General features: G+C 43.4%; 1 protein-coding gene across 1 annotated transcript in view; it reads right to left on the bottom strand.

The window, feature by feature from the left end:
* Nucleotides 1-454: 454 nt before the first annotated feature.
* FAM162B (family with sequence similarity 162 member B) overlaps nt 455-27183 on the bottom strand; it is a 42322-nt gene continuing 15593 nt past the window's right edge. The window contains exons 3-4 of the mRNA XM_082252520.1: nt 10391-10499; nt 455-639 (exon numbers count right to left, since the gene is read on the bottom strand). Of these exons, the coding sequence (XP_082108646.1) occupies nt 556-639; nt 10391-10499 (193 nt within the window). The 3' untranslated portion in view covers nt 455-555. The remainder of the gene's footprint in view (nt 640-10390; nt 10500-27183) is intronic.

The raw sequence follows: 27183 nt of genomic DNA, 5'->3' as shown, positions 1-27183 counted from the left end.
GCCTGTCACTCAAACAATGTTTTAAAAGAACACTTCATGGTTCTTATAGTGACCAGTAAGTTGTTACGATTACTTCTTCCTTCAAACTGTTTTGATTCTGAAACCCTAAATCATCCTTTCTCAACCTTTTCAATACAGAGGAACCCTTGAAATAAATTTCAGCTCTCAGGGAACTCCTGCTAAAAATTACTATATCTACAACTCATGATACGTTAGTGTGATGGTCAGTGGGAAGAATGCTCCTTACACTTGTGGGCATTGGAAAGAATTCCCCCTTAGAAATAGCTTAAAAGATCAACGGTGTCAGTGGGAACTTATTAGAAGGGCAGAAATTGCTCATTGCTCAAGGAACCCCTAGCAACCTCTGGAGGAACCCTAAGGTTCCATGGAACCCTGGTTGAGACTCCATGCCCTAAATGCTTAACTGAAAAAAGACCACAGGTAGTGGAAACAATGAAAGTGGGAAAACTATTGCTGTGTGGAAACAAACAAGCTTATGGTGAAAGTAGAATTGTCCATGTAATATATCTATTTATTTGAATGTGCTGAATGGGTTCATTGCTTCTTTTCTGCTTCTCTGCGCCACATTTCTTTCTTTGCTAAGTTCAGACTTGTTAGTGATTCGTGGCGTGCGGCAGCCTGCAAAACATATAACACACATAAATCATAATTGCATATTTTAGAATTAGGAAATGACATGTCTCAGCATTTTTTGATTTGCCCATTTGCCAATTTGTTCCTGGTTAATGACGTAAAAAGTAGACAAGCCAGGAGGTCAGCATAATTGTCAGTCGACTAGAAGGTATACTTTAACCACTTCAGGACCAAGCCTATTTCTGGCACGTTGTTTACAAGTTAAAATCAGTATTTTTTGCTAGAAAATTACTTAGAACCCCCAAATATTATATATATATATATATATATATATATATTTTTATCAAAAACTCTGGAGAATAAAATGCCGGTCATTGCAATATTTTTTGTCACGTGGTATTTGCGCAGCAATCTTTTAAACGCAATTTTTTGGGAAAAGAATACATTTCACTGCATTTAAAAAAAAAAAAAAAAAAGTTAGGCCAATTTTTTTGTATATTGTGAAAGATGATGTCATGCTGAGTAAATAGATACCTAACATGTTACAGTTTAGAATTGCGCACACTCGTGGAACGGCGTCAAACTACGGTACTTAAAAATCTCCATAGGCGACACTTTAAAAAATGTTAACGGTTACCTGTTTAGAGTTACAGAGGAGGTCTTTTTCTAAAATTATTGCTCTCACTCTGGTGATCGCGGTGATACCTCACAAGTGTGGTTAGAACACCGTTTTCATTTTCGGGAGCAACATACGTATGCATGCTCACGGCTACGGGGGGGGGGGGGGGGGGCTTTATTTTTAGCACTGTTTTAAAAAAAAAAATAAAAATCTGATCACTTTTATTGCTGTCACTTTCATTGTCCAGACCCCTCCACTGCACTTCAAAGTATTCAAAATGCCGAAATTAGCATTTTTGAATACTGTTACTTTTTTTAAAATCGGCGCCGTTAGCAGCAGAGTAAACCGAAAGTGACATTGTGACTCCAACCAGCCGGCAGACGTGCTGGCTGGTTGCTCGGTGGGGTGGGAGACCCGGGCAGAGCCGCAGAAGGCAGCGGGAGGGGGGCGTCACCTCCTGCTCGCGGCGATAACGGCTGAGTGGCTGCTGAGCCGCATCGGCTGTTATCACCTGAAAGCCAACCGCCAGCTCTAAAAAACGGTGCTGGGTTGATGCCTGCAGCCATACAAGCACTTCTGCAAGCCGACGTACAGGTACGTCAGTTTGCGGGAAGTGGTTAACTGGGTGTTTAAAATAGAAACTTTATCCATGTTCTTTAGCAAGAAACATATATTCCACGATAATAATTATGCTACCAAAATTAGTGTGTGCTTTAACCAGTTCAAGAAGAAGGATTTGCCCCTTTAACGATCAGGCCATTTTTTTAGATTTGGCATTGCGTTACTTTAACGGAAAATTGGGCGGTCGTGCGACACTGTACCGAAATAAAATTGATGTCCTTTTTTTTCCACAAATAGAGTTTTCTTTTAGTGATAGTTGATCACCTGTGCAATTTTTATTTTTTGCGCTATAAACAAAATAAGGGCAACAGTTCAGCGGGGAGCGATCGCCGGTGTTCAGCGGCAATCGTGGCCACTGGTCTGTGCATCGGCATCCCCGCTGCCTAGTGAGGGTGGGAGCGCGCTGGCAGCACGTGCTCGCCCCCCCAGCACTACTTCCTTGAAGTACCCTGAGCCAGCCTGCTGCAGTAAATCTGTGTTTGGCAAGTGGTTAAATTGCCTCCGCCATAGCTCCCATTTCTTCTTGCTGGAGGCTGCCATTTTGTTAAAGCCCAAAACAGTCACTTTTTTACAAAAAATTCTCCCCCCACCCTTCTTAGTTTCAAAATTGAATGTCACTTACTGCATTTAAAGAGGAGTTCCAGTCACCTGTGGTAAAAATAAAAGTCAGCAGCTACAAAAAGTGTAAAAGACTCACCTGTCCCAGGATCCAGCGGTGAGGTAACCCCACCCACTGTCTTGGGTTCCCAGTGCCCTCATCTTCACTATGGGCATGTAGCAGAATACATTTTGGCCTAAATTTATGAAGAAATTTGATTTTTTGGATATGTTTTATAACAAAAAGTCCAAATTTATTTTCAAAATTTTGGTATGTTTTCATTTATATAATAATAAAAAAAAAAACCCAGTGGTGATCAAATACCACCAAAAGAGAGCTTATAAATTAATTTTTGAACACTGTATCATGAACAGTGTTGCATGACTGAACAATTGCCAGTTAAAGTAGCGCAGTGCTGAATAGCAAAAAAATGCCCTGGTCATGAAGGGGGAAAACCCTTCCGGAGGTCAAGTGGATAATGTACCTCTGTCGCAAAAAAGAAAAAGCTTTCTCTATATTCTTTGGCAGGCAGGCATTACCTCAGCCTGTGGTGTCTCCTATAGTCGTCCTATAGAAAATTCCTTCATTACTTCCTGTTATCTGACCCATAGGACATGAAACGTGGCTTTAGAAAGAAGTTGTTCAGCAGCTGACCTCATTAGGCCTACGGTCACAATGGTACAATTTAAAGTGGTGCAATTTAAAGCCCAAATTCAACCATGATACTACTTCAGCACTACTTCTGTGAGATTTGTAATGATTTGATGTGACTTCAGTGCTACTTCAGTGAGAGGGACTGTCCATTAGAGATGTATAGAACTGTTCGCCGGCGAACAGTTCCCGGCGAACTTAGCATGTTCGCGTTCGCCGCTGCCGGCGAACATATGCGATGTTCGGTCCGCCCCCCATAAGACATCATTGAGGCAAACTTTGACCCTGAACTTTACAGTCAGCAGACACATTTCCAGCCAATCAGCATACCTCCCTCCCACACCCTCCCACCTCCTATAAATAAGCAAGGGCAGCATCCATCTTAGATCATTCTGAAGCAGTGTGTGTAGTGAGAGTAGGGAGAGCTGCTGCTGCTGCTGCTGCTGTTAAGCTAGGGACAGTTAGTCAGTGTTCCTGGTCTTGCAGTGTTCTTGGTCCACTACTGCTGTAATATCAGCACCCCAAAAAGCCCTTCTAAGGGCTGGTATTTGTGGTTTTTTTTTTTTTTTTTATATATATATATATATATATACCTAGCGTCCCCAAAAGCCCTTTTAAGGGCTGGTAATTGAGTTGTTTCTTCATATATATATATATATATATCTATATCTATCTAGTGTCCCCAAAAGCCCTTTTAAGGGCTGGTAATTGAGGATTTTTTTATTTATATATATACATATATATATATATATATATAGTGTCCCCAAAAGCCCTTTTAAGGGCTGGTAAGGTAATAGATTTTTTTCTTTATATATATATATATATATATATATATATCTATTGTACACTGCAGTTGCCTGCCCGCTGTGTGTGAGAGGCCACAGACCTACCACAGACTGTACTGTGTGCACACGACACTCATTTCGGGTGGCACAGGCACAGTACCTGGCATTTTAAAAAATATTTTTTTTTCCTCTGTCATAATTGCAGTGAGTGCTGTGTCAGGTCCACAGAGTGCACTGTACCCACTGCAGTGCACTGCCCACCACTGATATATATACGTTGGCACAGCATCTTGTTGCAATAAATTGAAAAAAAAAATATTTTTTATTATTGCAGTTGCCTGGGCTGCCAGTGACTGTCAGGTCCACAGAGTGTACTGTGCCCACTGCAGTGCCACTGTGTGCCCACCCACCACTGATATATAAGGTGGCACAGCAGCTTGCAAAGTAAAAAAAATATATATATTTTTTTAAATTGCAGTTGCCTGGGTGCCAGTGACTGCTGTCAGGTCCACAGAGAGTGTACTGTGCCACTGCCCACCCACCACTGATATATAAGGTGGCACAGCAGCTTGCAAAGTAAAAAAAAAAATATATATTTTTTAAATTGCAGTTGCCTGGGTGCCAGTGACTGCTGTCAGGTCCACAGAGAGTGTACTGTGCCACTGCCCACCCACCACTGATATATAAGGTGGCACAGCAGCTTGCAAAGTAAAAAAAATATATATTTTTTTAAATTGCAGTTGCCTGGGTGCCAGTGACTGCTGTCAGGTCCACAGAGAGTGTACTGTGCCACTGCCCACCCACCACTGATATATAAGGTGGCACAGCAGCTTGCAAAGTAAAATAAAATATATTTTTTTAAAATTGCAGTTGCCTGGGTGCCAGTGACTGCTGTCAGGTCCACAGAGAGTGTACTGTGCCACTGCCCACCCACCACTGATATATAAGGTGGCACAGCAGCTTGCAAAGTAAAAAAAAATATATATTTTTTTTAAATTGCAGTTGCCTGGGTGCCAGTGACTGCTGTCAGGTCCACAGAGAGTGTACTGTGCCACTGCCCACCCACCACTGATATATAAAGTGGCACAGCAGCTTGCAAAGTAAAAAAAATATATATATATTTTTTAAATTGCAGTTGCCTGGGTGCCAGTGACTGCTGCCAGGTCCACAGAGAGTGTACTGTGCCACTGCCCACCCACCACTGATATATATGCCTGCAAGAGAAAAAGCCAGCCGCAGAGAAGCCGTATTCCTGAAAATATAAGAAAAATGCTTTTTTTTAGGGGTTCTGGACATGCTACAGAGCTGAAACTTGACAGGTACACTTTTTAGACCCCCCAGACACTAAATACAAAAAATGACATGCCTGCCTAAAAAAATGCCCGATAAATGCCTGCAAGAGAAAAAGACAGCCGCAGAGAAGCCGTATTCCTGAAAATATAAGAAAAATGCTGTTTTTTAGGGGTTCTGGACATGCTACAGAGCTGAAACTTGACAGGTACACTTTTTAGACCCCCCAGACACTAAATACAAAAAATGACATGCCTGCCTAAAAAAATGCCCGATAAATGCCTGCAAGAGAAAAAGACAGCCGCAGAGAAGCCGTATTCCTGAAAATATAAGAAAAATGCTGTTTTTTAGGGGTTCTGGACATGCTACAGAGCTGAAACTTGACAGGTACACTTTTTAGACCCCCCAGACACTAAATACAAAAAATGACATGCCTGCCTAAAAAAATGCCCGATAAATGCCTGCAAGAGAAAAAGACAGCCGCAGAGAAGCCGTATTCCTGAAAATATAAGAAAAATGCTGTTTTTTAGGGGTTCTGGACATGCTACAGAGCTGAAACTTGACAGGTACACTTTTTAGACCCCCCAGACACTAAATACAAAAAATGACATGCCTGCCTAAAAAAATGCCCGATAAATGCCTGCAAGAGAAAAAGACAGCCGCAGAGAAGCCGTATTCCTGAAAATATAAGAAAAATGCTGTTTTTTAGGGGTTCTGGACATGCTACAGAGCTGAAACTTGACAGGTACACTTTTTAGACCCCCCAGACACTAAATACAAAAAATGACATGCCTGCCTAAAAAAATGCCCGCTAAATGCCTGCAAGAGAAAAAGCCAGCCGCAGAGAAGCCATATTCCTGAAAATATAAGAAAAATGCTGTTTTTTAGGGGTTCTGGACATGCTACAGAGCTGAAAATTGACAGGTACACTTTTGTGACCCCCCAGACACTAAATACAAAAAATGACATGCCTGCCTAAAAAAATGCCCGCTAAATGCCTGCAAGAGAAAAAGCCAGCCGCAGAGAAGCCATATTCCTGAAAATATAAGAAAAATGCTGTTTTTTAGGGGTTCTGGACATGCTACAGAGCTGAAAATTGACAGGTACACTTTTTAGACCCCCCAGACACTAAATACAAAAAATGACATGCCTGCCTAAAAAAATGCCCGCTAAATGCCTGCAAGAGTAAAAGCCAGCCGCAGAGAAGCCATATTCCTGAAAATATAAGAAAAATGCTGTTTTTTAGGGGTTCTGGACATGCTACAGAGCTGAAACTTCACAGGTACACTTTTTAGACCCCCCAGATGCTAAATCCAAAGAAATTTTTTATTTTTATTTTTTTTTAATTTTTCCAATAATTGGCTCTCTATCAAAAAATTATAATTTTTAAGAACTTTTTTTTGCGTGATCCCTCTCCGGCATGCCACAGTCCAGGTGTTAGTCCCCTTGAAACAACTTTTCCATCACTATTGTGGCCAGAAAGAGTCCCTGTGTGTTTTAAAATTCGCCTGCCTATTGAAGTCTATGGCGGTTCGCCCGGTTCGCCGGTTCGCGAACATTTGCCGATGTTCGCGTTCGCCGTTCGCGAACCGCGAATTTTAGGTTCGCGACATCACTACTGTCCATGTCACTGGGAGGAACAGTGATGTTATGAACAAAAGTTTAACTAGCAAAGGGTTAAAATTGAACTTCTTTCAGGGCTGATATAGACACAGGTACAATTTGCAGCACAATTCACATTATAGTCTATGGCAGTGAAATCGTGCTGAAGTCCTGAAAAAGTAACACATGCACTACTTGAAATTTTACCTATTGAAACACTGCCATAAAAACACATTAGATGCTACTTCATGTACAAAGGGGGGTAAAACACACCCTGCACCTGCCCCCCCTGCAGGAGATTGCTCCTGTTCACCTCTGCAGTTTCATGTTTTTCCAATGCAGGCAATGTCAGTGAGCATTGTTCTCCCTCTATACGTAGCCAGGCTTTTGATCATTTTGTATGCTACCTTCATCTTGCATAGATCGTTCATTTGGCAGAGTGTGCAGGAGCTGAGTGAGCACATAACAGCCTATGTGGAACAGAGCTGTAATGTTAAAAACAGGACAAGTGTGTCCCTGGAGGTCTGTAAAGCTGACCATACACTGTACAATATGATTGTACCACCTCCTTTAGATCTACTATCAATTATGTAGTGTAAGGGCCTGCCTGACTGGATACAGAGTGATTGGATAGATAGATGTGTCCTCCTATTATATAATGTAGTTTAGGTAAATCTAAAGGAGATTGTGCCGAAATTGTACAATCAGATTGTATGGTGTTTGGCCACCTTTATACATCTAAAATGAACTAGTTACGCTTTTGGTGTCATTAATTGTTAATGGCAACCCAAAAGCAGAAGCAAACACACATATTGCCACATGAAAAAATGCGCAACAAATGCAGCAACATGTACAGTAAAATATGTACAAACAGAAACCTGCCAAAATGTCCCATGAGCTACTTTCCTGCATTTGCTGTGTGTAGGGCAATGGGCTACCCTATGCATGACGTTGGAAAAACGTGCCAAAAAAGTATGCTTCCACTGTGCCAGATGTGACCCACCTGAACAATCTATTCAATTTGTATCAAATCATGCAGGCCTTTGCACTATATAGTTGATGGTAGATTTAAAGGAGTTGGACAATCAGATTGTGCAGTGTATGGCCACCTTAACCATTTGCCCTCTGGAAGATTTACCCCCCTTTATGACCAGGCCATTTTTTGTGATACAGCACTGCAATACTTTAATTGACATTTGCACGGTTGTGCGACGCTGTATCCAAACAAGAGTTATGTCCTTTTTTCCCACAAATAGAGCTTCCTTTTGGTGGTATTTGATCATATCTGCAGTTTATATTTTTTGCGCTATAAACAAAAAAAAAATATTTTTTACTTTCTGCTATAAAACATATCCAATTAAAAAAAAAAAAAAAAATCTAATTTCTTCATCAATTTAGGTCAATATGTATTCTGCCACATATTTTTGGTAAACAAATCCCAATAAGCATATATATTTTATATATATATATATATATATATATATATATATATATATATATATAAAATATATATATATCGATTGGTTTGCGCAAAAGTTATAGCATCTACGAACTAGGGGATAGATTTATGTTTTTTTTATTCATTTCTTTTTTTTTACTAGTAATATCGGCAATCAGCAACTTATAGCAGGACTGAAAAATTGGGACGGACAGTTGGGGCACTAACTGACACTTTTGACACTTTTTGGGGGCCAGTGACACAAATACAGTGATTAGTGTAAAAAAAATGCACTGTCACTGTACTAATGACACTGGATGGGAAAAGGTTAAACATCGGACGATCAAAGGGTTAACTGTGTACCTAGCCAGTGTTTGTGCACTGTGTGGGAGGTGCTTTCACTAGAGGAAGCCATTGGCCCAAGTTCCTGCTTCGCCATTGTAAACAAGGCGATCTGCCTTGTTTTCATAGGCAGATCGCCGTTCTGGCTCTCTGCCTAATGAATGATCGGGGGGTGCCGGCGGACATCAGGTCCATGTTCCCTGCAGATTAGCTCCCGCTGTGTCTAATCACGCTAGGAGTAGGTCGCCGGTGGCACGCATGTGCACCCTAGACCTGGAAGTGTCGGATCATGTACTAGGTACGTGATCCAGCGCAGAGCGTCTGCTCTGCTGCAGTATATGTACGGTGGGCGATCCGCAAGTAGTTTAAGGAAGAAGTAGGAAAATGGGTGGAATAAAAAAGTGGAATAGTGATGAGGGAGGTGTGGTCCAGAGTGGTAAACACGCCCTTTTCTGTGATGCAGTAAAGCAGTGCATGATGGTATATGACGTTTCCTGCATTATCACATGATACTACAGGAACTGATGGGCTCAGAATGAATTTTTTTTTTTTTTAACCGCAGATTCAAAGCCGCCATGGACTAGGTGGGAGATAAGCACATTGGGATGGCTTGTGCAAAAAATACATTAGATAAGGCTTCTATTTATTATGAAAAGTAAAATTTTGCCTGAAAAGGTGAACTTAGCCTTGACGATAAGGCTACGTTTCCACTAGTGCGACGCCAACGTTGTACGCTTTAGGCCCCATTCACACTAGTGCGACTTGTCCCGCGATTTTGGACCGCAAAATCGCATGACAAGTCGTTTTCCATTATTTTCAATGAGCCCCATTCATATCAGTGCGTTTTGAAGTCGCACCGACTTCAAAGTAGTTCCTGCACTACTTTGCCACGATTTTAATGCATTTTGAGGCATATAGCCTTGCCCATGCTTTCAAAATCGCGGCAAAAATCGCGCCGCGAAATCGCGGCAAAATTGCGTTGCAATAGTGTGAAAGGGGCCTAAGAGTGAGACTTTGCAGTGTGACTCTAATGCAACTTTGAGTGCAATTTTGATCTGACTTTACACTCTCTGACACAAAGTCGCATCAAAAGTCACATCAAAGCAGTGCAGGTACCTTTTCAAAGTCGCTGCAACTTTAAGTCGCATAGATTGGAACAGATGCCATTGAAATCAACGGGCTGTGACTTGTCATGCGACTTTATGTGTCCAAAGTCGCATGACAAGTCACACTAGTAGTGGAAACGGAGCTTTAGCCTCATAAACAAAGGCCTAAGCTCAGTTTGGTGGCTGGGAATATGTACACATTAAAAGTTAATATGTACTATTTAATAGTGACTTGACCCCCCAAATTAAAAGCAGTGTTTGAAATAGTAGTTTGTAGTCCTAAACGTAAAAATAATACATACAAAATCACTATGCATTTTCTTTATAAACAAATATACTATGGTATATTAGCAAACTAGAGCATATAAAAATTGTAACAGTGAATAAACTATAAAACATAGGTGTCACAATGCAAATTATAATTTTTTTCTTTTTTTTCTTTTACATTTTTGATTATTCTCTGTTGTTTCAGAGTGAAATGCTGATATGCAGAAGAAATCAAGATGCTTCTGTTGTATTTCCTTACTTGAGTGATTGTACAATCTTGTTTGACATCTGTAAAGTTTACACAGCGGACAACCTAGACAGAGCAGTTGTTACGTAGCCTAATGGTGTTTAGTGATTTTTAAATCCTATAATGTATATTTGTTTGCTGGAGGATTTTGTGATGTTTAAAAATAGTGAGGTAGAGCGGCTAATATAGGTGTTATCTAGGGAAAATTATTGGGTTTTAAGCTTTCTTACCTTTTTGCCGGATACAATCACCGCAAAGCAAGCTATGATAGTGATTGCAATCATAATGTAACAAGCTTTAATGCGTGCTTTGTTCCGAGCTCTAACCAGCATTTCCAGCCTAAACAAAAGAAAAACAGTATTTTAGAGGCAAAATGTTCTTTTTCATTTCATTTATATGATCATTGTTTATTATCACTAAAATATTAAGATCTAGTCACACTTTTGCATCTAACAATGCATCCATTTTTACATGTTTTGCTCTACTTCAATACTCACCCTATCTCTGGCACTGTCTTCTACTGGCTTACCACTGTAGCACTGCCCCCTAGAGGACTGCTGAGAATTACACTTTCTGGATTCCCCTGGGTTTCCCTTAGCAACTGGAGCAGATAAACAGCAATGAAAGTTCTTGGTTGAGTCCATAATCAATCCAGGGGATGTTGGTTTTGTGGTTTTATTGAGAACTTGGATAGGAGAAGGGATGAGTGGGATACTCCAACTGACAACTATTCACAATCATGAGGAACACTGACTTTAGAATGCGGCAAGGCCGCTGCTTCACCCTGCCACTGAAGTGAAGTTAGAGGATATGAGGATGTGACACAGATGATTTTAATACATCACCTGTTACCCAACGGTATATGACCTGTGAGTCAAGCAACTGGGACAAAGATTAGGTAAAAAGAAAAAAGAAGAAGTTGCAAATATGGCTCAAACAAGGGTGTAGTGTGTGTAAAATTCTGTACTTTATTGAGGCAAAAAAAATTTTTTTGAACATCAGAAAACCATCAAACATCAAAAGAACATGATAAGTGGTGTGCTTATTGACATAAAGGTAAAATCATGTAAAAGGGGTCCTGTCTCATAAAAAACACTGCATTCGCCAAACTAAGGCTCCACCCACCACCCCATCAACACACTGTAAGGTAGATGAATGAAAATCTGCCACTAGGGATGCGGAGAGACCAGATGGGGTGTAGACTCCAGAGGGCTCCCAGTATGTGATGAATTCCCAGCAGTGGGTGAGGTGGTGGGGACACACCGGCCCACCTCCCCCCTCAGGAAGCTGCTCTTGGCACCACGGCAGGACTAACGTCTGATGGTCCCTGATTGCCCGGACTACCGGTGTATGGAACACAAACCTACGAGCATGTTACGGTCAGTAGCCAGCTTTTCAGCCTGAAAAAACGTATGTCTGCTACCACATTATTTGCTATACTGCTTCCAGCCACTCGCTACATCCATCTCAAGTCCAAACACCTATACACTGAGCAAACCTTTGATTAAAGATCACTCACTTTGGACTGTTATATCCATTGTCAGAGGTGATGTTTTGCTCCTTGGTGCACAGACCGGATAGGGACCTGGACTTGGAGAAGCAAAACCTTTGCTAGCTTATCTGCATTTACGCTGCTGCCTTCTACTTTATGCTTTTTTGCTTTGCTGAACGTCTGCTGCTGCTGTGCTTTTGCCGTGTTCTTGCCATTATTGCCTTCACAGGACTATACTTCAGTGGTGGAGCCATAAATGGAACTTTATGTCCATATGCCAGAGCTACTAGTGGTCGAGCTATAATCTGCATCATATGTCTACCGTGGAAGTGAATACAGCTCACAGAGCATCTACATGTGTGGGCTCCCTATGCCCAAAAGCCTGCTAAACTTCAAATTCATTCTTGCCCCTAGATCCACCTCACCCACTGCTGGGAATTCATCACATACTGGGAGCCCTCTGGAGTCTACACCCCATCTGGTCTCTCCGCATCCCTAGTGGCAGATTTCCATTCATCTACCTTACAGTGTGTTGATGGGGTGGTGGGTGGAGCCTTAGTTTGGCGAATGCAGTGTTTTTTATGAGACAGGACCCCTTTTACATGATTTTACCTTTATGTCAATAAGCACACCACTTATCATGTTCTTTTGATGTTTGATGGTTTTCTGATGTTCAAAAAACATTTTTTTGCCTCAATAAATTACAGAATTTTACACACACTACACCCTTGTTTGAGCCATATTTGCAACTTCTTCTTTTTTCTTTTTACCTAATCTTTGTCCCAGTTGCTTGACTCACAGGTCATATACCGTTGGGTAATAGGTGTTGTATTAAAATCATCTGTGTCACATCCTCATACCCCGACACTAGGGGTTTTGAGTTGATCTCCTGGTGTTCCCATTTTTTATTATTTTTTCCCCCCTTTCCCTTGGTAATGCTTTCCTGCTTGAATTACTCTTCAGGGTTCTAACTTGGCACCCCCTTTCTCACTTGCTGTGCGTGCTGACACCCCCTTCCTGGGCAGACCCCCGGCAAGCTTCCCGGTACTCTCGGACACTGTTTTTCCCAAGGTTGCTCCACCAGTCAGCTTTCATGGACCTCCTGGCTCTGCTCCACACTCCTGGCTCACAAGGCCGACCACCTGTGACCACCATCCACAGCAGCAGAAGGAGAGACTAATGTCACCCTCCTTCTTGGACCTGGCTTCCCGCTCAAAGACACCCTGCCACATGTGGCCTTGGCTTTTATAGCCTATCCCAGGATGAACCATTCGTCTGTGCCAACCCAGTGAGATAGCTACAAAAGCCTGTGTGTCACTGGCTGGGTTTCCTCCACTGTCCGACAAGCCTCCCCATTGGACACAGCAGGGACACTCCCTCAGCCCAGATGAATCACACATGGACACATGCAACATGCCTAACGAATGATCAGGCTCCCCTGATAAGCAGAAGGAGATACTAGGCTTACCTACCTAGCACCTACCTAGGAGGGTGCTACACCACTGTGCGACCAAGTGTCAATCCTCTTTGGGACTGAATGATGCCCAGTGATACTGAACTCACTTCCTGTGAGCCCAGAGCATTATCTGGCCACCCTGGACTCATGGGTGAGGGAGTGAGCTAGAATTGGCTTTTAAAGCTGAAGTTTAGCTAAAAAAAAACCCTGACAGCTTTTATCACATAACTTACCTGTAATTAATTATGTCCCACATTGTGCAGACAGCTGGATCCTGGGGAAATCTTTATGGCAGGGATTCCTGTCCTCTTTTTGTCTCTTTGGGAATGAATGTTGCCCAGGCCTTTGGATTGAATGACACCCAGTGCTATTCAACCCACTTTATGTGAGCCCAGGGCATCATCCAGGTATCCTGGACTCACAGGAAGTTGTCATTAGGCAGCATTGCTGTCTGCAGCATTCAGGACCTATTCACTGCTGGAGGAAGAGGAGGATCTGGAACACCATGTGACTAGACTGCAGTGCAGCGAATCAGTGAAGAAGCAAGTTGGAGTTGAACTTTTAAAGCTTCTGCTTGAAGACCCAAAGCTATCAACCCATAAAGTGTCAGAAGTTCAGAGACAGGAAAAGGACAGGCATCCCAGAAATGAAGATTTCTCCAGGATTCAGCTGTCTGAAGAATATTGGGTATACTTGTGTGGGAAGTGTGGGATTTAAAAAAAACACACGTACTCACCTCCTTGCAATGTGATGCTGCAGCTGTCCCATGTTGGCTCTAACACCATCTAATATTGTCGGGATCCTTCCCAATCCTGGAGCAGCTGTGCTACAGCAGCTGATAGATGGCAATAGCCCACTATTAGCTGACTCTGGGTCACAGGAGAGCTAAAGCAAGTGCACTCCTGTGACTTACAAAAGAAGATTAGCCAAAATTCTCTTTTAATGCTTATGGGTGGTGCCAACTCACCCCGTGCACATGGGGCCTTTACTCTTTCTTTTCTTCCGATGTACGAGTTCACCAATGCCCAGGACCTGGCGGGGCCGAGTTCATGTAAAATTCAACATTAAGGTGGCACCCTGACTTAGAAGTGAGTCATACTCACTTCTAATACTTAGATTCTCATACTTAGAGAAAGTCCAGAGAAGGGCAACAAAAATAATTAGGGGAATGGAGGACATCAGCTATGAGGAAAGACTACAAGCACTGAACTTATTCTCTCTGCAGAAGAGACAATTGAGGGGGGATATGATATCAATGTACAAATATTGTACTGGAAACCCTAGCATATGGAATAACCTATTCAGAGAAAGGTAATACAATAAGACACGTGGCCACTCACTAAAACTAGAGGAAAGGCGGTTTAACCTTAAAATACGCAGGGGGTTCTTCACTGTAAGAGCAGTAAGGATGTGGAATTCTCTTCTGCAAACAGTTGTATCAGCAGGGAGCATTGATAGTTTCAAAAAACTATTAGATGGGCATCTTAAAGACCACAACATACAGGGGTATACAATGTGTGGTTAACAGTAGACACACGCACACATCATAGGTTGAACTGGATGGACTGATGTCTTTTTTCAACCTCACTAACTATGTAACTATACACCTGTTGCATCTGTATCATACCCTAAGTCTTTGCTGCACACGCCACACTGTCCTATGATACATACACTAATGCTTGGAATGGGACATTTTGAAGGGCCGCTGAGCTTGTATTCTGTCACACCAGTCCAGCTTTCCTATCACTTCACTCCTGTGATAGAATACAGGTTCCTCCATGACACCGTGCGAACCTCCTACATGAGCAACTTAACTTGCTTAACTCCTTCCGTACCTGCAGCTAGGTCCCTTAGGTCTCCGCCATGCGGATGAAGCCCTGGGACACCGACTACTCGGGAGGGGAACAGCAAACCACTCCCCTCGCTATGCAGAGAACCCATCACCCCCGTCAATGCCATACTCCCACTGTCTAGCTGCCATATCATTCCCTTGTGTTTGTTACTCTTAGCAACGACATGTCCTCCTCTTCACCCCGTGTGTGTGTGTGAAAAAGCTGGGTTTACACTATCGTCCGGTTTCCCTTGATGTTTTACAGCAAGCCGAAACGAAGGATGGTACTAATTGTATGAAAATTCTTGTACGACAAAGGCTTTTTTTTTGTTGTTTAATGTTTCTGATCATGTGCAGTCTTTCATATACATTTTTTCTTGTACAAAACCTGTACGAAAACAGTACACTTGAAATGAAAATTGTTAGTTCTGTTCACATACTAGAAATATTTTGGCGTTTGTCCCTTTGGAAATTTTCGTATGGAAAGTCTGAATCGGATATCGAAAGTTGTGTACACACTACATGAAAATCGAACAACCATTCCTCGTAGGGAATTTTTCTTCCAATTTTCTTATAGTGTGTACCCAGCTTAGTCACCGGAAGGTTTACCTCCTTAATGACCAGTCCATTTTTTGCGAAATGGCACTGCATTACTTTAACAGACAATTGCGGGGTAGTGGGCCGCTGTACCCAAATAAAATCTATGTACTTTTTTCCCCACAAATAGAGCTTTCTTTTGGTGGTATTTGATCACCTGTGCGATTTTTATTTTTTGCTTTTTAAAAGAAAAAAGTGACAATTCTAAAAAAAAAAACATACTTTTTCAATACGGCATTGTGTTACTTTAACAACATTTGCTCAGTTATGCAACGCTGTACCCAAATAAAATGTCTGCAATTTTTCCCACAAATAGAGCTTTCTATTTGTTCACCACTGCATTTTTTATTATTTTTTTTTTTGCGCTATAAATAAAAAAAGACTGCCAATTTTGAGAGAAAAAAAATAATATATATATATATATATATATATATATATATATATATATATTTTACATTTGCTATAAAACAATCCCGATAAAAAAAATGTAAAAATCAAATTTTTTCATAATTTTTTGCCAATATGAATTCCGCTACATATGTTTGGTAAAAAAAATCCCAATAAGTGTATATTGATTGGTTTGCGCAAAAGTTATCGCATCTACAAACTAGGGGAAAGATTTATGTCATTTTTATTATTTTTTTTTTTTAATGGTAGCGATTAGGGATTTTTTAGCAGGACTGTGACATTGTGGCAGACAGATTGGACACCTTACTGACATTTTTGACACTTTTGGGGGAACAGTGATATCACTACAGTATTCGGTGCTAAAAATATGCACTGTTACTGTACAAATGACACTGGCAGGAAAGGGGTTAACACCAGGGGCGATCAAAGGGTTAAATGTGTCCCTAGGGGGTGCTTTCTAACTGTGTGGGGGGTGGACTTGCTGGATGAACACAGAGACTTGTGTTCCTAAATAAGAGGAACACAGGATCCCTGTGTTCATTGCTGACAGAACAGCGGTCTGCCGTCTTTGCATCGGCAGGCCGCCGTTCTGTCTCCACAGGGAACAATCACGATTGCCCGGAGGACATTAGGGCCGCTGGACCTACTGATTGGCTCCCCCTGTGGCCAATCGGCGTGTGCCTCCAGTGGTGCGCGCATGCCCCCACTAGCTGTCTTACGAAGCAACGTACAGGTACATCATTTTGCTGGACAGAGCCGACCTGCCGCTGTGTAAGTACGGTGGCTGGTCGGCAAGTGGTTAAGGATGTTTGCGCAATGTATTCAGTTGATAAACAACACAAGATAAAATAATCATATCTATTGATGTCATTTTTTTTAATAAAACAGAAAACGCTAATTAAAAACTGTTTCAGTACCGTGAAAATGGCTGGACTTGAACACCAGAACATCTTAAATTATTTAATGAGTGGAAATGATAACTATAATTGATTTTGAAATAAGAACAGAAAGAACACATAAATGGATGGCAGAGGAAGGACAGCAGAAGCTTTCATCTTCAGATAAGAGTCAGTTTTTGGCAGGACCTGTGCTGTAACTGTCACGTATACAGTAGCCTTGTCGCACAGGCAAATATCACGCTCTAAGTATTAAAGAAAATTAGGTCTACACAGCTTGTTCTTATACAGATTCCATGTACCTCTGCAGGAAGGAGATGGGGTGTTGTTCGGTTTCTTTTTGAGGATTGTTACTTGAAAATTCTACATTCAATCTCTCTAATTATGTTTATTTTGCAGCAAAATGTAAACTTTTGTCTTTTCTTTTAAATCAAAGCTCTGCTGAAAACAATTGTATTAAAATCATGAAAAATATTAATGTGCTTTTTGTGCTACAATATTTTTCCAGGGGCCCGAAGACACATTGGGCTTAATTTACTAAAAGGAGCCTGTTTACTTTGGAAAGTGAATGTTCATAAAGCTTTGTAAATGAGGGTAAGCTGTGTTTATGTCAGTCATCCATTCAAGGGTTTTCAAACCGAACACAGCTTTACCGTATTTACTAAGCTAATGAAAAGATACTTTGCAAAGTGACAACTCTTTAATAGTGAACAGCCTCTACACGTTTAGTAATTTATTCTTATTCCATTGCACCTCAAAGGAGTGAACTATCTTCATTGTGTTCAGTTAGTTTTATCAGTGGTGGGGGTATGCGTTAAAGTTTAGAAAAATCCAGTTTAAGGGCTTATTCACACTTGTGCCCTTTATGAAGTCTAACTCTTTTACTGCTACAGGGCGGCAGCTGTGCCCCGGATCACCAATAATATTCACATCAGAAGCCAATTTGCAGTTGCTGGGCACTTGATGTCTGTCGGCACCCACCAGTCCTTGGGTAGAGACTCAGAACGGAGCTCTGCCTATGTAAACAAGGCAGATTTCCATTGTGACAGGGGGGCAGGGGTGGATTTTGTGTCCGTGCAAATCTATCTCTTCCCCTAGTAAAAGCAACACACATAGAAAACACAAACACTGGCTAGGCACACGGTAAACCCTTTAATCTGCCTAGATGTTTAACCTCTTCCCAGCCAGTGTCATTATTACCGTGACAAGGCATATTTTTAGCACTGATCACTGTATTAGTGTCACTGGTTCCCATAAAGTGTCAAAAGTGTCAGTTAGTGCCCGATTTGTCCGCTGCAATATCGCAGTCCCGCTATAAGTCACTGATCGCCGCCATTACTAGTTTAAAAAAATAAATAAAAATTTCAGTATATATCCCATAGTTTGTAGATGCTATAACGTTTGCGTAAACCAATCAATATAGGCTTATTGTGATTTTTTTTTTTTACCAAAAACATGTAGCAGAATAGATATTGGCCTAAATGTATGAAGAAATTTGATATTTTCAATTTTTTATTGGATATGTTTTATAGCAGAAAGTAATATAAATATATATATATATATATATATATATATATACATGCAGTGCTGTATTCTGGCCTAGGCCAACAAGGCCCAGGCCTAGGGCAGCATTTTGCAGGGGGGCAGCAAAAAAAAGCTGCTCCCCGCAAAAAAAAAAAACAGCCTCCTCCTGGCTCCCGCACAAAAAGGGTCCCTGCCGGCTTGTGCTACACTTTTATTATAGTGCCAGTTTTATGGGGTGAATTGGTCCGGAGGGCAGGGTCCAGGAGGCAAATCAGTCTGGCACCCCCATAAAGCGGTCACACTGCTACCTGCCAGTATGAAAATACCAGTGGGTGAGGACATGTGGACAGACCGCAGGCCACCAACCACACCTAATACAACTGGCCCAACGACCGCCAATGCTAATAAGCGTGGCACTGCAGCCTAATGCTCTGCCTACCCTCCTCCGCCCCCAGGTATGGCAGGCATCATGTCAATAATATAATTTCATTTCTTTAAACATCCTTGTCCTTGAGCAAGCATATTGAATTGCATCATATACAATTAAGACTTTTAATTGTATATGATGGCAATAATATTTTGGACCTGCTCACCTCATACGTGCTATCGCAATATGTCACTGGATTAGTAAGATTACTCCTTTCTTTTAAGATATTTGGACTGTTTGCTGCCACTGATTATTTTATTATTTGTATAATGACTATGGACTTCCTATTTATTATACAAATAAGTGAAATAATCCTATAATTACAATCAGTGGCAGCAAACACAAGTCCAAATATCTTAAAAGAGTAATCTTACTAATCCCGTGACATGGCTGTACTAATGGGCACTGATAAGGCTGCACTAGCGGCCACTGATGAGGCCCCTGATGGGCAGTAAAGAGGCGGCACTAATAAGGCTACACTGATGAGGCTGAACTTATGGTAACTGATGAAGCTATGCTGATGGGAACTGATAGACTGTAGGTATGGTCTGTGGTTTACAGATGACAGGGTGGGTCATAAACAGGAAGGGGTGTGGCCTTTACAGAAAGGGGTGGGTCATATTTAAATTAAGGGGTGCACAAGTTTAGTCAGGCCTGGGGCAGCACAAAACCTAAATACACCACTGTATACAGTGGGGATCGAAAGTTTGGGCACCCCAGGTAAAAATTTGTATTAATGTGCATAAAGAAGCCAAGGAAAGATGGAAAAATCTCCAAAAGGCATCAAATTACAGATTAAACATTCTTATAATATGTTAACAAAAGTTAGATTTTATTTCCATCATTTACACTTTCAAAATAACAGAAAACAAAAAAATGGCGTCTGCAAAAGTTTGGGCACCCTGCAGAGTTAATATCTTGTACTGCCCCTTTGGCAAGTATAACAGCTTGTAAATGCTTTTCGTAGCCAGCCAAGAGTCTTTCAATTCTTGTTTGAGGTATCTTTGCCCATTCTTCCTTACAAAAGTCTTCCAGTTCTTTGAGATTTCTGGGCTGTCTGTCACGCACTGCTCTTTTAAAGTCTATCCAAAGATTTTCAATTATGTTGAGGTCAGGAGATTGTGAAGGCCATGGCAAAACCTTCAGTTTACGCCTCTTGATGTAATCCCCGTGGATTTCGAGGTGTGTTTAGGATCATTATCCATTTGTAGAAGCCATCCTCTCTTTAACTTCAGCTTTTTCACAGATGGCATCAAGTTACCATCCAAAATTTGCAGAATTTTTATTGAACCCCAAAGCATGATTGATCCACCCCCATGCTTAACAGTTGAACAGAGGTTCTTTTCATTAAATTCTGTGCCCCTTCTTCTCCAAATGTACCTTTGCTCATTCCGGCCAAAAAGTTCAATTTTAACCTCATCGGTCCACAGAACTTGTTTGCAAAATGCATCAGGCTTGTCTATATGTTAATTTGCAAAGTTAAAACGCTGATTTTTGCGGTGAGGACGTAGAAGAGGTTTTCTTCTGATGACTCTTCCATGAAGACCATATTTGTACAAGTATCTCTTTATAGTGGAACTAGACATTAAGCCCGATAAATTAACGGGCGCTAGAACATATGTGGTCAAACATTTGTAAAAACAGACTTGTTCCAGTTAAGCGAGAGCCTCTGTCAGCTCTGCGTCCCTGTTGCCCTAGCAACGTCGGGGACATGCGCAGAGCTGACTGAGCAGCTCTCGCTTACCTCGTTCTTTTTTTCTAACGCGAGAGCCGCATGACGTAGCCAGCTCTGTGCATAGCGTCCCTGTTGCCCTAGCAACATCGGGGACACGTGCAGAGCTGACCAAGCGGCTCTCGCGTGACATCGCTCGCCCGCCGCCAATTGTAACGGCCGCTGCCGCTTAGCAGTAAGTCCACGTGAGCGCGCACCTGCCGCGTGCCCGCGCACACCCGCCGCTTCATCAGTTTCGCCCGGTGTCATGTCGGATAATGCCTCCCGTCGAAGAATGCATCTGACGGACTAACGTCACTCCAGCTGACTGCTCCGATCAGCTGTGCTGGCGGTGATGACACTGACATGCGCAGTTTGTCGGATGCACTATCCGACGGTAGATAGAGAGCGGAGGGGAGAGAATCTATTGTCAGATTCTGCCTCGCTCTCTGTTCTATCTATGGGGACGGATTGGATTACAGAGTATTCATTCTTATATGAGAAATGGTGGAATATTGTCTGATTAGAGAACACAAACACAGCTCTTATCAGGGCACATTAAAGGGGAGGTAGAGGTAGGTGGCAGAGGTAGGTGATGGTAGAGGTAGGTGGCAGAGGGAGGTAGGTGATGGTAGAGGTAGGTGGTAGAGGTAGGAGATGGTAGAGGTAGGTGGCAGAGAGAGGTAGGTGATGGTAGAGGTAGGTGGCCGAGGGAGGTAGGTTATGGTAGAGGTAGGTGGCAGAGGGAGGTAGGTGATGGTAGAGGTAGGTGGCCGAGGTAGGTGATGGTAGAGGTAGGTGATGGTAGAGGCAGGTAGGTGTCAGTGGGGTACAGTGTCCTGAGTAATGATCGCTATGCCGGTGTCCTGTCGGATAATGCCTCCCCGCCTCTTCTCAGTCAGCTGTTATTCCCGCCGAAAAATGCATCTGACGGACTGCACACGCGCAATAATGACGTCAACCCCAGCTGAGCGGAGCAGTCAGCTGGAGGTACGTTATTTACCGTGCATGCACAGTCCGTCAGATGCATTTTTCCACGGGAGGGATTATCCCACAGGCCTCTTCTTTCTATATCGGAGCCGCGCTCTTCTCCGCCACCGAGGTGGAGTACTTCTCCTTCCCCAACTGGATGATGGAGTAGGCGTCAGCCAATCCTGAGGAGGATGCTGAAAGGTGGGTGGGGATCCGCTCCTGTACACGCCTACCCAGCGCCTGCCGGCCGGCCGCCCGAAGTCTCTGCATCCCAACGGCTGTCCGTGGGGCACATGCGCAGTAGCGCAATCCCATGGACACAGGGACTGGAGTGGACGCAGAGACACTTGCATTTTATTTATATAGATTCAGATTGTTCTATGTGTTTGAGCCTCCCATGCAGCTTTCCATACACATATGCTTAGGCTGGTTTCACACTGCTAGGAGTAGAGGGGATGGGGATGACATCAGAGGAGGTGGGGGATAGGGATGACATCAGTGGAGGTGGGGGGGATAGTGAGGACATCAATGGAGGTGGTGATGGAGGGATAGGGATTACATCAGTGGCAGTAGTGAGGGAGGGATAGGAATGACATCAGTGGCAGTGGTGATGGAGGGATAGGGATGACATCAGAGGAGGTGGGGGGGGGATAGGGATGACATCAGTGGAGGTGGGGGGCATAGTGAGGACATCAATGGAGGTAGTGATTCAGGGATAGGAATGACATCAGTGGCAGTAGTGATGGAGGGATAGGAATGACATCAGTGGCAGTGGTGATGGAGGGATAGGGATGACATCAGTGGCAGTGGTGATGGAGGGATAGGGATGACATCAGTGGCAGTGGTGATGGAGGGATAGGGATGACATCAGTGGCAGTGGTGATGGAGGGATAGGGATTACATCAGTGGCAGTAGTGATGGAGGAATAGGAATGGCATCAGTGGCAGCGGTGATGGAGGGATAGGGATGACATCAGAGGAGGTGGGGGGATAGGGATGACATCAGTGGAGGTGGGGGGATAGTGAGGATATCAATGGAGGTAGTGATGGAGGGATAGGAATGACATCAGTGGCAGTAGTGATGGAGGGATAGGAATGACATCGGTGGCAGTGGTGATGGAGGGATAGGGATGACATCAGTGGCAGTGGTGATGGAGGGATAGGGATGACATCAGTGGCAGTGGTGATGAAGGGATAGGGATGACATCAGTGGCAGTGGTGATGAAGGGATAGGGATGACATCAGTGGCAGTGGTGATGAAGGGATAGGGATGACATCAGTGGCAGTGGTGATGAAGGGATAGGGATGGCATGAGTGGCAGTGGTGATAGTGGGATAGCGATGACATGAGTGGCAGTGGTGATAGTGGGATAGCGATGACATCAGTGGCAGTGGTGATGGTGGCATAGGGATGACATCAGTGGCAGTGGTGATGGAGGGATAGGGATGACATCAGTGGCAGTGGTGATGAAGGCATAGGGATGACATCAGTGGCAGTGGTGATGGTGGGATAGGGATGACATGAGTGGCAGTGGTGATGGAGGGATAGGGATGACATCAGTGGCAGTGGTGATGAAGGGATAGGGATGACATGAGTGGCAGTGGTGATGGAGGGATAGGGATGACATGAGTGGCAGTGGTGATGAAGGGATAGGGATGACCTAAGTGGCAGTGGTGATGGTGGCATAGGGATGACATCAGTGGCAGTGGTGATGGAGGGATAGGGATGACATCAGTGGCAGTGGTGATGAAGGGATAGGGATGACATGAGTGGCAGTGGTGATGGTGGGATAGCGATGACATCAGTGGCAGTGGTGATGGAGGGATAGGGATGACATGAGTGGCAGTGGTGATGGTGGCATAGGGATGACATCAGTGGCAGTGGTGATGAAGGGATAGGGATGACATGAGTGGCAGTGGTGATGGTGGGATAGCGATGACATCAGTGGCAGTGGTGATGGTGGCATAGGAATGACATCAGTGGCAGTGGTGATGAAGGGATAGGGATGACATCAGTGGCAGTGGTGATGGAGGGATAGGGATGACATCAGTGGCAGTGGTGATGAAGGGATAGGGATGACATCAGTGGCAGTGGTGATGAAGGGATAGGGATTACATGAGTGGCAGTGGTGATGGTGGGATAGCGATGACATCAGTGGCAGTGGTGATGGTGGCATAGGAATGACATCAGTGGCAGTGGTGATGGTGGCATATAGGAATGACATCAGTGGCAGTGGTGATGAAGGGATAGGAATGACATCAGTGGCAGTGGCGATGAAGGGATAGGAATGACATCAGTGGCAGTGGCGATGAAGGGATAGGGATGACATCAGTGGCAGTGGTGATGAAGGGATAGGAATGACATCAGTGACAGTGGTGATGAAGGGATAGGAATGACATCAGTCCACTGCCACTAATGTAATCCCTATCCCTCCACCACCACCACTGATGGCATCCCTATCCCCACCACTACTGCCTGATGGGGGGGGGGGATCAGTCAGAGGCAGTTGTGGTTGGGGGGGGGGGATGAGATCAGTGACATAGGAATGGTGGTGGGATTAGTGAAAGAGGGATAGTGGTGGGGGGGGGGTGGGATCAGTGACATAGGGATGATTTTTATGTGCAATTTAGGAGACTCTGGGGAAATATCGGGGGTCACTTTAGATGACAGGGAGTTGCCAGTCTCCCTCTCTTCTGCAGAGTGGCTATGTACTGAACACAGGTATGCTCTCTACACATAGCATTATGTCCATTTCAGGAACAGACACAGGAAACAGGTTACTATGCCCTTTACCATGTCTCCTCTTCTGAAATAACACAGTGGCATGTGTGAAGTCTATAGCTGTGTTCGTGCAGGGATAGCTGGACTGGACATGAGAAGTTTTCACTACACTCTTCCCTCCTCTCTATCCTGTCAACCAGTTCACTCCCTGTAGTGTATTAACACAGACCAGGCTGTACAGGTTGCTTCTTTATTCACTGCACATCAGCATGCAACTAAACTTCAGCCACACCCAGCTCCCAGACATATACATAATTGTAACATTTTGCAGACAGCAACTTAACCCGTTGATTACCATACTACATTCCCTCCTCTCTTTGAATAAAACATAACATGCACAACGTATTAATAAGATTAACAAAATGCATGGATGAACAACTAACAATTTAACCTATAAACTCCTGACTATACACATAGTCCTTAAGGTAGGCCGGTGGATTTGTTGCTCGTTTTTCTCTTGGCCATTCCGATGTGGATGGTTGTGGATTGAAGTCTGGATCACTGGCAGTATCATCACTACTCTTTGCCTGTTCGCCATCTTCTGATACTTGACCTTCTGACTCAATAAATTTCTTCACAAATGAGGAATTACGCACTTTTGTGTGTCCATCTAAATCCTCTAAAACCACTTGAGTACCTCTTTTCTCCTTTACAACATAAGGCTCAGGTTCAAAGGACGGAGCCAGTTTGTTAAACCGATCACTTTGAAGCAACACCTTATCACCCTGTTGAAGGCCACTAGGTTGACAATGGCGGCGGTGGTTTGCATACTGTTCAGCCCGGATCTTCCTTTCCTCATCAATATGCCGAAAAGGTTTCTGACTTGTAGGAGGACCCCCAATGTCTGGCAATTTTGTCCTGAATTTGCGACCACAAAGAAGTTCCGCAGGACTAACGCCAGTGACAGTATGCGGAGTTGTGCGATAAGCCAAAAGAAAACGCCACAGTTCCTTTTCCAGTCTCTTCTCTCTAAATGAGCAATCCGCAAAGCTTTCAGCAAGGTTCGATTCTGGCGTTCCACTTCCCCGTTAGCCTGTGGCCAGTATGGAGTTGTACAATGATGTTCAATAGCATTTGATTTCAGATAATCCTGAAATTCCTGAGAAGTAAATTGGGCACCATTATCACTCTTGCGCTGCCTACATCACGGCCAATCTGTAACACCCCTAGTGCCATTGCGGTTTGACGACCAAGCAGAGATGACCCTGTGCCATCTACAACATAGAATTCGGTCTGCAATGGAGGACCAGTCTCATGTGTTTGAACAGAGGTATAAAATTTGCCTTTAAGTTGCAGTGGTGTACTGGAGCCATAAGTATAAATCTGTTTAGTGGTGTTACACAATTTAAGGTGATTTTCTCTGCCATTAAGACTGTGCCAAGAAGCCAAGTCCATAACATTGCATGTAGCTCCAGAGTCAATCAACACTGACACATCTGTATTTCCAATCTTAATGGTTAATGTTCCAGCTTGCAGAGAACACAGGGAGAATATAAATTCACAGTCAGGAGCACTCTCTTTATCCTCAGCTATAACATTTACTTGTGCAGATTGTCCTTTGGTTTTGTTATCTCTGGTTGTACTTCTACACACAGCTGCAAAATGACCTGTCTTTCCACAAGCATAGCACATTTTATTCTGTACCACAGTGCAGTCCTGACTTGTGTGTCCCGCCCTGCCACATTTATTGCAGGTGATATGTAAAGTCCTCTTTGGAAAACTCTCTTTCCTACTCCAGATATTCCTATTATTATTATAGGTAGGTTTGGAGACTGTATTGACAGATGCAGTGTTCTTGGTTTCAATATGCAGAGCCTGGAGCTCAGACAGTTCAATGGCTCTTGCAATCTCCTGCAGACTAGTAAGTGTGAGACTAGGTTCTCTTAATAATCTCCTCCTGAGGTGCACAGATGTGCATTTCTCTATGACCTGATCTCTGATTATCTCCTCAGTTACAGTCCCAAAATCACAAGACTTTGCCAGATATTTCAGCCTAGTCACATAACTGTCTGTGGTTTCTCCCAGTTCTTGCACAGCCTGTCTAAACTTATATCTTTTATAGGAAATATTTTTCTTTGGCTCAAAGTACTCACTCAGTCTATTCATGGCTGTCTCATAGTCTAAATCTTCCCCTGTTGCTCCCAGGGTTTCAAAAATGTCCTGAACTTGAGGTCCAGCTAGATGCCGCAGCATGGCTCTCTTCTGAGCAGGTGCAGTCACTCCTGTGGCTATAACATAGAGCTGAAATCCCTTCTTCCACTTGTCCCAGCGCTGTGAGAGACTAGTGTGGTCTCCAGACACATCAAACGGTCCAATAGCCGGTAAATCCAGAAAGCTAGCCATCCTCGTCGCCAAAATGTAGTGTATTAACACAGACCAGGCTGTACAGGTTGCTTCTTTATTCACTGCACATCAGCATGCAACTAAACTTCAGCCACACCCAGCTCCCAGACATATACATAATTGTAACATTTTGCAGACAGCAACTTAACACGTTGCTTACCATACTACACTCCCCACTCCTCGCATCAGCTGGAGGAGAAGCCGACAGCCCCCGAGTGAGGAGAAGGGGGGGGGGGTATTTGGAGGACACAGGAACATCATACCCGCTGGAGGAGGTGTTAGAATCTTGCACATAACAGCCAGGGAAACATCGTCCAGCTGCTGGGAGGTGAGGACACTTCACTGCTTGTGTCATGCGGTCTCTGCTTCCGGTGTTCCGTGAAAAAACCATACCCGTGAGAAAACCATACCCTCGTCACTTCCTATGGATTTAACTTGCGGCGGTTACATTATAACAGCTCCTCTGCATCATGCCTCATGTCCGCTCCTTCCCCTGTCACTTCCCTGATCTCGGTTAATAAATATAAAAGCGGATCACGAAGCACAGATCGCCGTCACTTACATTTCATACACCCGCTGCCGCTTT

This window comes from Pelophylax lessonae, assembly GCF_965119305.1.
Source record: "Pelophylax lessonae genome assembly, chromosome: 3".
NCBI lineage: Eukaryota > Metazoa > Chordata > Amphibia > Anura > Ranidae > Pelophylax > Pelophylax lessonae.
This window is presented reverse-complemented; position numbering and strand designations above follow the sequence as displayed.